Below are 17,731 nucleotides of genomic sequence, written 5' to 3'. Positions count from 1 at the left end.
CACAAGATGACCAAGATGCGTGATACATCTGGGGACCTTTATTATGAGGATGTGTAGCCCAATACTACCTTCATCGATTCAATACTGAGATTATTTGAAGGTGTTGAAACTACAGAGTTAGTCCCTCAGCCTTGATGACAGTGTTCAACAGCGTAGTCTTGATGACTCTGGCGCACAGGCTTTAGAATGAGGTAATCAGTCATTCATACCTACGAAATCGTAATAACGCAATTGCAAACAAGTCAGGGAAATGGTGAGGTTTGAATCCATCCATGGCAAGCGAGTTAACGACTGGGCCAGCTGGCTCCAATAATATTCATCCAGCTAGGTATATTTCTGTAGACCATACGGAGGTTAGCATGGGCCACTACTGTGACCATAGATGCAGGGGAGCTTGCGTTCCGGGTGTAGATGTATTTCTTTTCTCCTGGGTGAACTTTCCACTTGGGCAGTAACTCTAACATAAGTATGAATACATTCAATATCACTTGTAAGAAGCATTTACCACCTTGATGTGTGGAGGGTGACAGGTCACGCAGTGCTTCAGGAAGTCTGCCATATTAACACACCCAGTGAGGCGACGTAAGCCTCGACCCTGTGTCTTTAAGTAAAGGTTTGGGTGACCGATGAGGTTATCAGCTGACTGCCTTCCCTCTGTGCCTGGGTCTGGTCCTGTGGTGTAATTTCCAAGGCCTAGTTGAAGGTAATCATATATACTAAGCTAATTAACCTACATAAGAGCATAAGAATGAAGGAATACTGCAGAAGGCTTACTGGCCTATACAAGTCCTACTGCATGGGCCTACTACAAGGCCTAGTACAAAGCCTTCAAGGTTGGTAGTGAACTACCGTCATCAACAACAAACAACATCTCCTGGACATGATAACCAAGAACTAACCTTCTGAATATTCGACACATGTGCAACATCTGGGTATCTTTATTGTAGACGTTTAACATCCAGTGGCTTTATCAATAAAATTCAATACATTGAAGGTTTTCTATTGATAAAGCCACTGGATGGCGAAGCGTCTACAATAAAAATACACAGATGTTGCACATGTGTTTATTCTTCATCTTACCAGTACTGTGTACTGTGTACTGTGTACCATTCTTGTACAACCAACCTTCTGGGGACTCAGAGTTTCATAACGATTTCGCTCAAGGAATTATCAGTGCTGGAGCTACTGAACCTTCAAGACCGGTCATCCCAGAAGCTACATGCAAGCACTCAGGGAGTGGGCTAGCAACGCTGATATCACCATCATCACCTCTGACGAAGGAGGTGTGATGTTGCTCAACACTTTCGACAACAATTTATGCAAGATGTTGCATATTTGTCTACTGAGGCTTCTTCACTAGTGTTATAATTAAAAGTTGGTAGTGGTAACGTGACAACGGTGCATGTACACTAACATATCATGCTACATGTCTCCTTCTCTCTCACTGTTATTTCCACCTCCTCTACAAAACTTAGGAATAACAAGGAATCAACCAGCTTGACTTCCCACATTATACCAGAAATGGAAAGGTAACTCAGTTTCCTGTGAGGTATTCACAGGTACCAACCAGTCACCCCACTTATACGAAGACTGGATGAAGTGCATCAGAGCATAGTAATGGAGGAACACTGCAGCAGACCCACTGGCCAAACCAGGCAGGTCCTTCTCTAAACCAACCATTCCCAACCATCCACTTGTCCTACCTTTTCTCAAACCTTCTCAATAATTAGCTACAATGCCTCAGGTACTAATCAAACCCAGCCCTTCTCAGATGATTGTCCAGTTCCTTTCTGAAGCTAGACAAAGTCTTAGCCTCTATTACTCTATGTACTGTTATTGCTGTGTGATCAGTGGTGGTAGTGGCACCGTGCGGGTCGTCAGTGGTGCTGAGTGCTGGTGTCAGATACGTGGTCAGCAGTCCTGGCTACCCTCACCCTTACTCACCCTTCACCTACTGCCGCTGGTTCTTCAAGGTGAGTATCCTTTTATATGCAATTTAACCACAGGGTGAGTTCAGTGATAGCTCTAGGCCTCGTGTTGCAACCAAAACATCATGAGCTAGTATTCTTGCAGAAACAGAGCAGGAAATCCAGGAAGGTCCGTTCATGTGAACTGACCTTCCTGGATTTCCAGCACTATTTCTGCTACAGTGCAACACGAAAGGCCTAGAGCAATCATTCAACTCTCCCCGTAGTTATTCTGCATTTTGTGTAGCTCATTCGCGTTTATTGCACAATATTCTTTTATGTTATCGTAAATTGACTATATGTATAGGGAAGCACTAAATACGTACGGGTGATGCAGTGCCTAGGGATGTGAGGAGGTCAGAGTTGACCCATGAAAGTGGACGGCAGCTCTAATTCAGTGAATCAAAAGCTCTATCACAAAATATTTAGAATAAACATGCAAATATACTTAATTATCATTGCAGATTACGTTTATAAAAAAAAATAATTCACAATTAACTAATTTTCTAAAACTTTAGCTGTAGATTTAACTCATAATTTAAGACAGGTCATGGAGAGACCTCAGGGTCAATAAGGGCAGATAAAAGCGCCACTTTCCTTACACCTGCTACTCTAGTTACACTATAGTTAAGTATCTGGGATAAAGCAGATTGTGCAAGACAGGTATAAAATACCGGTATTTTATACCTGTCTTGCACAACTTGTCAGACACTGCAACATCATGGTATCTTGATTCAGAGGACATCTACATGACCTTCACTTCTACCACTAGCCCATCAATTTGGGTAGGACCTACTTCCACTGGGAAATCCCGCCTACCAGTGACTATGCCCTCGTCTGCTTCACGTCTCTTCAGTGACGCCTATATAAGCACCAGTCTCCTTACCTGTGCTTCAGAATCTCTACAACCACGGTGTTGTAAACACCACCTCCAAGGCTGAGGGACTGATTACCTCATCTTTTGTATATAGTTCTTCTGTTTTCTAATTATGTCCAAGAATTTGTATTGATAAAGCCACTGGATGGCGAAACGTTTACAATAAACATAACCAGATGTTGCACAAGTGTCTTAACTTTCATAAAGCAGAATGCTGTGAGGCGCATTTTACACCAGGTTCCAAACACCACAAATGGAAATTTCCTGCACTTGCGTAATTCAGTGATACTGATCATCCATGGTTACTAACCCTCCATGGTTACTGACCCTCCATGGTTACTGACCCTCCATGGTTACTGACCCTCCATGGTTACTGACCCTCCATGGTTACTGACCCTCCATGGTTACTGACCCTCCATGGTTACTGACCCTCCATGGTTACTGACCCTCCATGGTTACTGACCCTTCATGGTTACTGACCCTCCATGGTTACTGACCCTACATGGTTACTGACCCTCCATGGTTACTGACCCTCCATGGTTACTGACCCTACATGGTTACTGACCCTCCATGGTTACTGACCCTTCATGGTTACTGACCCTCCATGGTTACTGACCCTACATGGTTACTGACCCTCCATGGTTACTGACCCTCCATGGTTACTGACCCTCCATGGTTACTGACCCTCCATGGTTACTGACCCTCCATGGTTACTGACCCTCCATGGTTACTGACCCTTCATGGTTACTGACCCTCCATGGTTACTGACCCTTCATGGTTACTGACCCTCCATGGTTACTGACCCTACATGGTTACTGACCCTCCATGGTTACTGACCCTACATGGTTACTGACCCTCCATGGTTACTGACCCTCCATGGTTACTGACCCTACATGGTTACTGACCCTCCACGGTTACTGACCCTTCATGGTTACTGACCCTCCACGGTTACTGACCCTCATTGGTTACTGACCCACCATGGTTAATGACCCTCCATGGTTACTGACCCTCATTGGTTACTGACCCACCATGGTTACTGAACCTCCATGGTTACTGACCCTCACTGGTTACTGACCCACCATGGTTAATGACCCTCCATGGTTACTGACCCTCCATGGTTACTGAACCTCCACGGTTACTGACCCTCATTGGTTACTGACCCACCGTGGTTACTGACCCTCCATGGTTAATGACCCTCAATGGTTACTGACCCACCATGGTTACTGACCCTCCACGGTTACTGACCCTCAATGGTAACTGACCCACCACGGTTACTGACATCCATGGTTACTGACCCTCCATGGTTATTGACCCTCCATGGTTACTGACCCTCCATGGTTACTGACCCACCATGGTTACTGACCCTCTATGGTTACTGACCCTCCATGGTTACTGACCTTCTATGGTTACTGACCCTCCATGGTTACTGACCCTCCATGGTTACTGACCCTCCATGGTTACTGACCCTCCATGGTTACTGACCCTCCATGGTTACTGACCCTCTATGGTTACTGACACTCCAGGGTTACTGACCCTCCACAATTATTAAGCGTTCAAGGTTACTAACCCTCCATGGTTACTGACCGTCCATGGTTATTAAGCGTCCATTGTTACTGACCCTCCATGATTACTGACCCTCCATGGTTACTGACCCTCCATGGTTACTGACCCTCCATTGCTCCTGACACTCCATGGTTACTGACCCTCAACGGTTACTGACCCTCCATGGTTAATGACCCTCCATGGTTACTGATCCTCAATGGTAACTGGCCCTCCAAGGTGACTGACCCTCAATGGTTATTGACCCTCCATGTTTACTGACCCTCCATGGTTACTGACCGTCCATGGTTACTGACCTTCCATGTTTACTGACCCTCCATGGTTACTGACCCTCCATGGTTACTGATCCTCAATGGTAACTGGCCCTCCAAGGTGACTGACCCTCAATGGTTATTGACCCTCCATGTTTACTGACCCTCCATGGTTACTGACCGTCCATGGTTACTGACCCTCCATGTTTACTGACCCTCCATTGCTCCTGACACTCCATGGCTATTGACCCTCACTGGTTACTGACCCTCCATGGTTACTGATCCTCCATGGTTAATGACCCTCCGTGGTTACTGATCCTCAATGGTTCCTGACCCTCCATGGTTACTGACCCTCAGTAGATACTGACCCTCCATGGTTACTAACCCTCCAGGGTTACTGACCCTCAATGGTTACTGACCCTCCATGGTTACTGGCCTTCCATAGTTACTGACCCTCCATGGTAACTGACCCTCCATGATAACTGACCCTCCATGGTTACTAACCCTCCAGGGTTAATGACCCTCAATGGTTGCTGACCCTCCAGGGTTACTGATCCTCCATGGCTACTATTCCTACATTGTTACCGAACCTCCATGGTTTCTGACCCTCTAGGGTTACTGACCTTCCATGGTTACTGACCCTCCATGGTTACTGACCCTCCATGGTTACTGACCCTCCATGGTTACTGACACTCCATGGTTACTGACACTCCATGGTTACTGACACTCGAGGGTTACTGACACTCCAGGGTTACTTACCCTCCATGGTTAATGACCCTCCATGGTTACTGACCCTCCATGGTTACTGACCCTCCATGGTTACTGACCCTCCATGGTTACTGACCCTCCATGGTTACTGACACTCGAGGGTTACTGACACTCCAGGGTTACTTACCCTCCATGGTTAATGACCCTCCATGGTTACTGACCCTCCATGGTTACTGACCCTCCATGGTTACTGACCCTCCATGGTTACTGACCCTCCATGGTTACTTACCCTCCATGGTTAATGACCCTCCATGGTTACTGACCCTCCATGGTTTCTGGCTCTCCATGGTTCCTGATCCTCCATGGTTACTGAACCTTTATGGTTACTGATCCTCCATTGTTATTGATCCTCCATGGTTACTGACCCTCCATGGTTACTAACCCTCCTTAGTTACTGACCCTCCAGGGTTACTGATCCTCCAATGGTTACTGACCCTTCATGGTTACTGATCCTCCAATGGTTACTTACCCTCCATGGTTACTGACCCTCCATTGTTAATGACCCTCCATTGTTACTGATCCTCCATGGTTACTGATCCTCCATGGTTACTGACCCTCCATGGTTACTGACCCTCTAGGGTTACTGTCCCTCCATGGTTACTGACCGTCCATGGTTACTGACCCTCAATGGTTACTGATCCCTCCATGTTTACTGACCCAGCATGGTTACTGACCCTCAAGGGTTACTCTCCCTCCATGGTTACTGACTGTCCATGGTTACTGACTATTACAACCCAGGATTCCAGATGGCCTGTTATCCCGGGTGTAATGGGAGCAAAATAAACACAGCAGAAAAAGTTTAGACTTATATTATCCGTCACCAATTTAGAACAGCAATATGTACACTATGTACAGTGATAAGTATAGTGCACTCCACGGTAAGCAAGGCAGAAATAGAAGCAATAAAATAGCAGACCGTGCTTCAACCAGCTCTAGAATGGGAATGACAAGGGCAGACAGGAGAGCGGTACCCACATAACCTCTGCGATTGCCAAAACCATCTTCTTATTGGCTAGAACCTGGTCACTAGTTGAACGACGGGGCCCCATCAACTCTTAGCAACCTGGTTCGCTGGTTGGGGGAGATAGCCTGTAAATGAGGGTGTGTACATGCGCCGAATAAAGGTTACGTACTCTTTGAATGCCACACTGACCCTCCAGCGTTACTGACCCTCCATTGCTCCTGACACTCCATGGTTACTGACCCTCCATGGTTATTAAGCGTCCATGGTTACTGACCCTCCATGGTTACTGACCCTCAATTATTACTGACCCTCAATGGTTACTGACCCTCCATGGTTACTGACCCTCCATGGTTACTGACCCTTCATGGTTACTGACACTCAATGGTTACTGACCCTCCATGGTTACTGACCCTCCAGGGTTACTGACCCTCCATGGTTACTGACCATCCATGGTTACTGACCCTCCATGGTTACTGACACTCCAGGGTTACTGACCCTCCATGGTTACTGACCCTCCATAATTATTAAGCATCCAAGGTTACTGACCCTCCATGGCTACTGACCCTCCATGGTTACTGACCCTCCATGGTTACTGACCCTCCATGGTTACTGACCCTCCATGGTTACTGACCCTCCATGGTTACTGACCCTCCATGGTTACTGACCTTCCATTGTTATTGAGCGTCCATGGTTACTGACGCTCGATGTTTACTGACCCTCCATGGTTACCGACCCTCCATGGTTATTAAGCGTCCATGGTTACTAACCCTCCATGGTTACTGACTCTCTATGGTTACTGACAGTCCATGGTTACCGACCCTCCATGGTTATTAAGCGTCCATGGTTACTAACCCTCCATGGTTACTGACCCTCCATGGTTACTGACCCTCAATGGTTACTGACCTTCCATGGTTACTGACCTTCCATTGTTATTGAGCGTCCATGGTTACTGACGCTCGATGTTTACTGACCCTCCATGGTTACTTACAGTCCATGGTTACTGAGCGTCCATGGTTACTGACCCTCCATGTTTACTGACCCTCCATGGTTACTGACAGTCCATGGTTACCGACCCTCCATGGTTATTAAGCGTCCATGGTTACCGACCCTCCATGGTTACTGACTCTCTATGGTTACTGACCCTACATGGTTACTCACACTTCATGGTTCTGTCCCTCCATGGTTACTGACCCTCCATTGCTCCTGGCACTCCATGGTTACTGACCCTCAATGGTTACTGACCCTCCATGGTTACTGACCCTCCATGGTTACTGACCCTCCATGGTTACTGATCCTCAATGGTAACTGTCGCTGCAGGGTTACTGACCCTCCATGGTTACTGACCCTCAATGGTTACTGACCCTCCATGTTTACTGACCCTCCATGGTTACTGATTCCCCAGGGTTACTCACCCTCCATGGTTACTGACCCTTCATGGTTACTGGCCATTCATGGTTACTTAACGTCCATGGTTACTAACTCTCCATGGTTACTGACTCTCTAGGGTTACTGATCCTCCATGGTTACTGACCCTCCATGATTACTGACCCTCCATGGTTACTGACCCTCCATGGTTACTGACCCTCCATGGTTACTGACGCTCCAGGGTTACTGACCCTCCATGGTTACTGACCCACCAGGGCTACTGACCCTCGAGGGTTACTGACCCTCCAGCATTACTGACCCTTCATTGTTACTGACCCTCCAGGGTTACTGACCCTCCATTGACCCTGCATGGTTACTGATCCTCCATTGTAACTGACCCTCCAGGGTTACTGACCCTCCATTGTTACTGACCCTGCATGGTTATTGATCCTCCATGGATACTGACCCTCCATGGTTACTGACCCTCCATGGTTACTGACCCTCGAGGGTTACTGACCCTCCAGCGTTACTGACCCTTCATTGTTACTGACCCTCCAGGGTTACTGACCCTCCATTGACCCTGCATGGTTACTGATCCTCCATTTTAACTGACCCTCCAGGGTTACTGTCCCTCCATTGTTATTGACCCTGCATGGTTATTGATCCTCCATGGATACTGACCCTCCATGGTTACTGACCCTCCATGGTTACTGACCCTCCATTGTTACTGACCCTGCATGGTTACTGATCCTCCATGGTTTCTGACCCTCCATCGTTGCTGACCCTCCACGGTTACTGACCCTCCATGCTTACTGACCCCCCAGGGTTACTGACCCTCCATGGTTATTGACCCTCCATGGTTGATGACTCAAGGCTTCGGGACCGATTACTTGAAACTCCTCCTGTTCTTCAACATTCTCCTTTGTATGGTCTGATGAAGCCACTGTGTGGCAACATGAGTCCATACAACTGTACACTTGCCTAACCTACAGCAGTGACCTGCTTCCACCTGTGTGGTTGTGCGAGGTGACACTACCTGCTGTCCCCAGTATATTTGTCTCTTCACGCAGATGCTATGTTCTTAATAATGAACTGATTACATCTCCTCCAGGCTGTGGGACTGATTACCTTAAAGTTGTGTACACGAATTGTGTAATTAGGTACATATACAACATCTGGGTATCTTTGTTGTAGACGTTTCATTATTCAGTGGCTTTATCAGTGCAAATTCTAGGACATAGTTTGAAGACAGTAGAACTATATTCAAAAGATGAGGTAATCAGTCCCTCAGTCCTGGAGTTGATGTGAAGAACACCGTAGAAGTAAAGAGTCTGGAGCACAGGCAAGATCAAGATGGAGAGAGTGTTGGTAAGATCATTGTGGGATGAGCAAGGAAGTGGATAAGTAGGATATGAGTGGAAGGGATAGTACCAGAGCTTAACCCAGTGGCTAATGTGATAGTGGGTTACAGACTGGTGTGGCGAGGAGGACTGATAGGCCAGAACGGACTGAGTATACGCCAAAACTAACATGCGCAGGTACCTGTGAGAAAAGCCAGTGATGATGTAAGGTGGGATTTTAAAAGGTACATCTTTTAAGGTTCACACCTGTTAAAACAGGCTAGTGAGAGTAGAAGTTAACTTTACATAGGGTTAGAAGCAGGGTCATGCAAGGAGTACAATAGATTGTGTGGGTTTGCAGGTCCACGAATGTACTCGTCATGATGAGACGTTCAGGAGTCATGCATTGTTTGTACTTTGACAATCTATCTCTCAGTGAACGTCTTCCAGTACACGTTCAGCGCCGGGATGCTTGACTGGGCATGGTGTGACTCGCTTGTGGCCAAGTCGTCCCAGCTAACATCATACACCCAGCACAGAGCCTTGTTCTGGATACGCTGCAGTTTAAGTTTGTTGGTCTTAGCTGCAAGAGATTGAGAGAGCTACAGGAGAATAAGTAATCATAGGTCATATTAGAGTTCTGTAGAGGTGTAGTTTGGTACGTTGTGAGGCTTGACGTAGCTTGTACAGATCTGTGGGGGCTTTACTAGTTATGACATTCTTGGTGTGGATGTGTGTGTATACGAAGGTGGTCAAGATTGAGCCTGAGGAGAGTGCTTCTCGGTGTTCTTCACACCAACTCCAAGGCTGAAGGACTGATTACCTGATCTTTTGTATATGGTTCTACTGTCTTCAAATTATGTCCTAGTATTTATATTGATAAAGCCACTGGATGGCGAAACGTCTACAATAAAGATGCCATATGTTACACATGAGTCTAATCAACTTATGTGAACCATTTATGTGTCCAGAGTGAGAGCAGCAGTGACAGAGTGAGCATCACTTGTCAACACTTTGAACTGGAGACGTCATCTAGGTGCTCTGAGGCGGCCTTCCTCGCTCTTCAAGACTCACAACACAACTTACACTGGTAAGAAAAACTTATAATAGTAACCTTTATTTCCACAAGTACATGATACAACATATGCAGACCATAGCTGACATCAATAATACACAGTATACAAAGTCCCTGGTTATACACAGCATTTCTAGCAACTTGGGTTAATTTCGTCCACCAGAATGTGGCCCACACCAGTCGGCTAACACTCAGGTACCTACTGCTAGGTGAACAGTGACAGCAGGTGTAAGGTAATTACACTCAGATACCTACTTACTGCTGCGTGAATAGTGACAGCAGATGTAAGGCAATTAGCACCAAAGTACCTACTTACTGCTAGGTGAACAGGGACAGGAGGTATCTTAAGGAAACACACCCAATATTTCCACCCGTACGGAGGATTGAACCACGGACCTCCGTGTGTGGTGCGAGTGCGCTACCAAGCCAGCTACGGGACACATAAATAACGCCTCATATAATACCATGTTAGCTCAGTTATCTTCGGAATTCCTGGGACATAGAAAGATAACGTAAAGTTGTACATAAATCTGATAGATCGTTATCGAACTGAGACCATACATAAACCTGCAGTAAAATCGGTTTAACGGGATTATCATGATGTGAATGCTAATTAACAGAAGCAAAATTGTTACTTACACATCAAGAAAACCCAGGGTAGGTAAGCCAGGCTTATCCCAGATATGACTCAGTGAAGGTAGGCCAGGATTATCCAAGATATGACCAGAGTAGGAGGTAAGCCAGGCTTATCTCAGATATGAGGCAGCGTAGGTAAGCCAGGATTATTCTAGATATGACCCAGTGTCGGTAAGCCAGGATGATCACAGAGATGACCCAGTGTAGGTAAGCCAGGATTGTCACAGATATGACCCAGTGTAGGTAAGCCAGGTTTATCACAGATATGACCCAGTGTAGGTAAGCCAGGATTATCACAGATATGACCCAGTGTAGGTAAGCCAGGATTATCCCAGATATGACTCGTGAATGCAAGCCAGGCTTATCAAAGATATGACCCAGTGTAGGTAAGCCAGGATTGTCCCAGATAGGACCAGTGTAGGTAAGCCAGGATTATCCTAGACATGACCCAGTGAAGGGAAGCCAGGCTTATCCCAGATATCACCCAGTGTAGGTAAACCAGGATTGTCAAAGATATGACCCAGTGTTGGTAAGCCAGGATGATCACAGAGATGATCCAGTGTAGGTAAGCCAGGATTGTCACAGATATGACCCAGTGTTGGTAAGCCAGGATTATCACAGATATGACCCAGTGTAGGTAAACCAGGATTATCCCAGATTTGACCAGTGTAGGTAAGCCAGGCTTATCAGAGATATGACCAGAGAAGGAGGTAAGCCAGGCTTATCTCAGATATGACGCAGCGTAGGTAAGCCAGGATTGTCACAGATATGACCCAGTGTAGGTAAGCCAGGATTATCCCAGATATGATTCGTGAATGCAAGCCAGGCTTATCAAAGATATGACCCAGTGTAGGTAAGCCAGGATTGTCACAGATATGACCCAGTGTAGGTAAGCCAGGATTATCCCAGATATGATTCGTGAATGCAAGCCAGGCTTATCAAAGATATGACCCAGTGTCGGTAAGCCAGGATGATCACATAGATGACCCAGTGTAGGTAACCCAGGATTGTCACAGATATGACCCAGTGTAGGTAAGCCAGGATTATCACAGATATGACCATGTGTAAGTAAGCCAGGATTATCCCAGATTTGACCAGTGTAGGCAAGCCAGGCTTATCAGAGATATGACCCAGTGTAGGTAAGCCAGGATTGTCCCAGGTAGGACCAGTGTAGGTAAGCCAGGATTATAATAGATATGACCCAGTGTAGGGAAGCCAGGCTTATCCCAGATATGACTCAGTAAAGGTAAGCCAGGCTTACCCCAGTTATGACCAGTGTAGGCAAGCCAGGCTTATAACAGATATGACCCAGTGAAGGTAAGCCACGATTATCCCAGGTATAACCCAGTGTAGGTAAACCATGCTTATCCCAGATATAACCCAGTGTGGGTAAGCCAGGATTATCCCAGATATGATCCAGTGTAGAAAAGCCAGGATTAACCCAGATATGACCCCGGTGTAGGTATGCCAGGCTTATCCCAGATATATGATGCAGTGTAGGTAAGCCTGGCTTATCCCAGATATGACCCAGTGTAGGTAAGCCACGCGTATCCTAGATATAACCTAGTGTAGGTAAGCCAGGATTATCTCAGATATGACCCAGTGTAGGTAAGCCACGCGTATCCTAGATATAACCTAGTGTAGGTAAGCCAGGATTATCTGAGATATGACCCAGTGTAGGTAAGCCACGCGTATCCTAGATATAACCTAGTGTAGGTAAGCCAGGATTATCTCAAATATGACCCAGTTTAGGTAGGCCAGGATTATCCAAGATATGACCTAGTGTAGGTATGCCAGGATTATCCCAGATATGACCCATTGAAGGTAAGCCAGGCTTATCCCAGATATGACCCAGTGAAGGTAATCCAGAATTATCCCAGATATGACCCAGTGAAGGTAGGCAAGGCTTATCCCAGATATTACCCAGTGTAGGTAAGCGATGTGACCCAGAGTAGGTAATCCAGGCTTATCCCAGATATAACCCCAGTGTAGGTAAACCAGGCTTTTCCCTTACATGACCCATTGTAGGTAAGCCTGGATTACCCCCGATATGAACCAGCGTATTACTCTTTTCTTTCCTACTTAAACACTGTTAAAATTCTCTTATAATCATACCTAATTTTCCCTTTTCTCTCAAACAACAAATAACAAACTAGTGTATGTTCCTAGTACACTACTGTGCAGTACCTTGAACCTTCCCTCACTAGCTAGTGTCAACTACCTCAAATAATATTCCTATAGTGATATTAATTGCTCAAACTTTATGCTATAAGGCAACTCCTACTCTCAGATTATTATCATATCTTAGTGACTATATTGTGTGTGCAATTAGTGTATATTTCAGCTACATTATTGTTCAAGGCCCAAAACTATCTTTTGCTGCTACTACCAACTACCTCATATTATTTTTTACTCTTTATAGTACAATAAATTGCTCAACTTATTATATATAACAAATCAGATCTTACTCCCAAATCAACATCATATCTTAGTTACTATCTGCCAGTTTAACTTTGTTTACCAGTATTTAATTTAGTCCCTATATATTTTCTCCTTTATTTTAGCTTTAATATAGCTTTACATAACAATCTTAGTTCATATATTCACAATTGTTAAAATAATCAAAGTGCTATTCTCAGGTGCTAAAGTGTAATAAGTTCACTATTTTCCCATTATGTTCCCTTTATATTGTCTCCTTTATTTTAGCTTTAAAAAACTTCCTTAGCTCATATTTTTTACATTTGTTAAAATAACTCAGGTGCTATTTTATAGCTTTAGAATATTTATTTTGTCTTATACTTAATTCTAACTATAGATTCACTATAAATCTTATGATAACAAGCATTGATCCTGATACCAACCTCTTATTGGATGACTTAAATGAATCACACAGTAACTGTAATTACTACACAGCAGAACAATCAAAGGCACTTCTCAGAGCCAACAACAACATAACTGTCTTTAACTACACTATCAGATCTTTAAGTAAACATTACGATGACCTCATAGCATTACTAAATTCCCTGCATGCCAGTATGTCCATCATTACTCTCACCGAAACCTAGCTAAAGCCTGATACTACAGATGTCTATGCCAATCATTGTAACACTTTTTAACAAATCCATTGAATTCTCTACCTTTCCTACAGTTCTCAAAATAGCAAGGGTCACCCTGATCCATAAAGGAGGAGACCACACAGACTTGAATAACTATAGGCCAATATCCAACTTACACCCTCTCTCTAAAATCTTCGAAAAATTAATTCAGAAGCGAATCTATTCCTACCTCATCTCCCACAACATACTCAACCCCTGTCAGTTTGGGTTCAGGCCTAATAAAAATACTAATGATGCTATTATACACATGCTAGAACACATATACACTGCAATAGAGAAAAAATAAGTCCCACTGGGGATCTTCATAGACTTACGTAAAGCTTTTGATACAGTTGACCATGACTTGCTCCATATAAAATTGTCGCACCATGGTATAAGAGGGCACTCCCTCAACTACCTCAAGTCTTACCTCAGCAACAGAACCCAATATGTGTACACAAACTGGGCAAACTCTTCAGCACAGCCAATTACAGTTGGTGTTCCACAGGGAAGTGTCCTAGGCCCTCTTCTCTTTCTCATATACATAAATGACCTACCAAATGCATCGCAACTACTCAAACCCACACTATTTGCAGATGACACTACATACGTCTTCTCTCACCCGAGCCCAGTCATGCTAGCCAATACTGTGAATACCGAATTACAGAAAATATCTACCTGGATGAGTACTAACAAACTTACTCTAAACACTGACCAAACCTACTTCATTCAGTTTGGTAACAGAGCTACAGACGTCCCTCTTAACATAATGATAAACGGATCACCTATCACAAAACTCACAGAGGGAAAATTCCTAGGAATCCACCTTGATAATAGACTCAAATTTCAAACACATATACAACAAATTTCCAAAAAAATTCCCAAGACCGTAGGCATACTATCGAAGATACGGTACTATGTTCCACAGTCAGCCCTCCCGGCCCTATACCACTCATTTATTTACCCCTATCTCACCTATGGAATTTGTGCATGGGGCTCAACAACAATAAACCATCTCAGACCACTAATTACCCAACAAAAGGCTGCAGTCAGAATGATAACAAATTCCCACTACAGGCAGCATACTCCACCAATATTCAAAACACTAAACCTACTCACCATACACAACATCCATACTTATTACTGCACCTACTACATTCATAGAACACTTAACTCTGATATAAACCCTCCCCTCAAACGTCTCATTACCAACCTCAACAGAACACATGATCATAACACAAGGCACAGATCACTCTTTGATGTTCCCAGTGTCCATCTCACGCTATGCAAAAACTCAATGCACATAAAAGGCCCTAAAATCTGGAATTCATTACCTGTGAATATAAAAGAAACACTGTCTGTTCATAAATTCAAGTCTCTTCTCTAAAATCACTTACTCACACACAATTAAATAAATACTGAAAAATTGTATCTCATAAATTGTATCTCGTAAATGTTTCTCATTATTGTATCTCATAAATGTCTAACCTGTGACTCAATCAAACTTTATTTTTTAATTACATTACCTAACAGAATACTCTATTCTACTGAATGTTCAGCAACACAGTAAATGACCACATGACCTGTCTTTGTAATACTCATTTGTGCTAAATTGTTATCTGTTTACAATAATGTTTTTACCACTGAATATATCATTGCTTAGTTAATCTTAAGTTAATTTTAAGCCTGCCCATAATGCTCTGCATACAAGGGGCTTTGGCATGTTGCACTGTAATAACTTTGTACCTCACTGTATCATGTTCAAATAAATAATTAAATAAATAAATAAATAAATCCCTGACATGACCCGGTGTAAGTAAGCCAGGATTATCACATATATGACTCATTTAGTTAATCCAGGATTATCACATATATGACTCATTTAGTTAATCCAGGATTATCCCAGATATGAGCATGTGTAGGTAAGCCATCATTATCCCAGATATGACCCAGGGTAGGAAAGCCAGGATTATCACATATATGACCATGTGTAGGTAAGCCAGAATTATCCCAGATATGACTCATTTAGTTAATCCAGGATTATCCCAGATATGAGCATGTGTAGGTAAGCCATCATTATCCCAGATATGACCCAGGGTAGGAAAGCCAGGATTATCACATATATGACCATGTGTAGGTAAGCCAGAATTATCCCAGATATGACTCATTTAGTTAATCCAGGATTATCCCAGATATGAGCATGTGTAGGTAAACCATCATTATCCCAGATATGACCCAGGGTAGGAAAGCCAGGATTATCACAGATATGATCTAGTGTAGGAAAGCCAGGCTTAACCCTGATATGAACCGGTGTAGGTATGCCAGGCTTTTCTCAGATATATGATCCAGTGTAGGCAAGTCAGGCTTATCATAGATATGACCTTGCGCGAGTAAGACAGGATTATCTCTGATATGACTCAGTGTGGGAAAACCAGGATTATCAAAGATATGACCCAGTGCAGGTAAGCCAGGCTTATCCCAGATATAACCCAGTGCAGGTAAGCCAGGTTTACCCCTGATATGACCCAGTATAGGTATAACGGTCTTATCCCGGATATGACAAGGTGTAGGTAAGCCAGTTTTATCCCAGATATGACCCAATGTAGTTAAGCCAGGATTATCCAAGATATGACCCAAAGAAGGTAAGACAGGATTGTCCCAGATATGACCCAGTGCAGGTAAGCCAGGATTATTCCAGAATTGATCCAGTATAAGAAAGCCAGGCTTAACCCAGATATGACCCGGCATAGGCATGCCAGACTTATCTCAGATACATGATGAAGTGAAGGAAAGCCAGCCTTATCCAAGATATGAAACAGAGTAGGTAAGCCATGCTCATCATAGATATGACCAAGTGTAGTTAAGCCAGGCTCATGCCAGATATAACCCAGTGTAGATAAGCCAGGTTTATCACAGATATGACTTTGTGCAAGTAAGACAGGATTATTTCGTATATGACCCAGTGTAAGTAAACCAGGCGTATCCCAGATATAACCCAGTGTAGGTAAGCCAGGATTATCCAAGATATAAACCAGTGCAGGTAAGCCAGGATTACCCCAGATATGGCCAAGTGTAGGTAAGCCAGGATTATCCCAGATATGACGCAGTGTAGTTAAGCCTGGATTTTCCCAGATATGACACAGTGAAGGAAAGCCAAGCTTATCCCAGATATGATCCAGTGTTGGTAAGCCAAGCTTATCCCAGACATGACCCTGTGTAGGTAAGCCAGAATTATGACATATATGTCCCAGTGTAGGTAGGGCAGGATTATCCAACAGATATAACCCAGCCTTAGTAATCCATATTTATTACAGATATGACCCAGTGTAGGTAAGCCACGATTATCCCAGATATGACCAGTGTAGGTAAGCCAGGCTTATCCCAGATGTGACCCAGCGTAGGTAAGCCAGGATTGTCCCAGGTATGAGTAGTGTAGGTAAGCAAGGATTATCCTAGATATGACCCAGTGTAGGGAAACCAGGGTTATCCCAGATACGACCCAGTGTTGGTAAGCCATGATTGACCCAGAAATGACCCAGTGTAGAGAAGCCAGGATTCTCTCAGATATGACGAGTGTAGGTAAGCCAGGCTTATCACAGATATGACCCAGTAAAAGTAAGCTAGGCTTTCCCCAGTTATGACTAGTGTAAATAAGACAGGCTTTTCCCAGATGTGACCCAATGTAGGAAAGCCAGGATTATCCCAGATATGAACCGGAGTAGGTAGCCCAGGCTTTTCCCAGATATGACCAATGTAGATAAGCCATGCTTATCCCAGGTATGAACCAGTGCAGGTAAGCCAAGATTGCCCCAGATATGGCCCAGTGTAGGTAA

General features: G+C 44.3%; 1 protein-coding gene across 1 annotated transcript in view; it reads left to right on the top strand.

Annotated features, from left to right (window-relative positions):
* The first annotated feature begins 1,219 nt into the window (after positions 1 to 1,219).
* LOC128693891 (chymotrypsin-like protease CTRL-1) overlaps positions 1,220 to 17,731 on the top strand; it is a 181,450-nt gene continuing 164,938 nt past the window's right edge. The window contains exons 1-3 of the mRNA XM_070091050.1: positions 1,220 to 1,283; positions 1,852 to 1,973; positions 10,064 to 10,182. Coding sequence (XP_069947151.1) covers positions 1,220 to 1,283; positions 1,852 to 1,973; positions 10,064 to 10,182 — 305 coding nt within the window. The remainder of the gene's footprint in view (positions 1,284 to 1,851; positions 1,974 to 10,063; positions 10,183 to 17,731) is intronic.

This window comes from Cherax quadricarinatus, chromosome 33, assembly GCF_038502225.1.
Source record: "Cherax quadricarinatus isolate ZL_2023a chromosome 33, ASM3850222v1, whole genome shotgun sequence".
Taxonomy (NCBI): domain Eukaryota; kingdom Metazoa; phylum Arthropoda; class Malacostraca; order Decapoda; family Parastacidae; genus Cherax; species Cherax quadricarinatus.
This window is presented reverse-complemented; position numbering and strand designations above follow the sequence as displayed.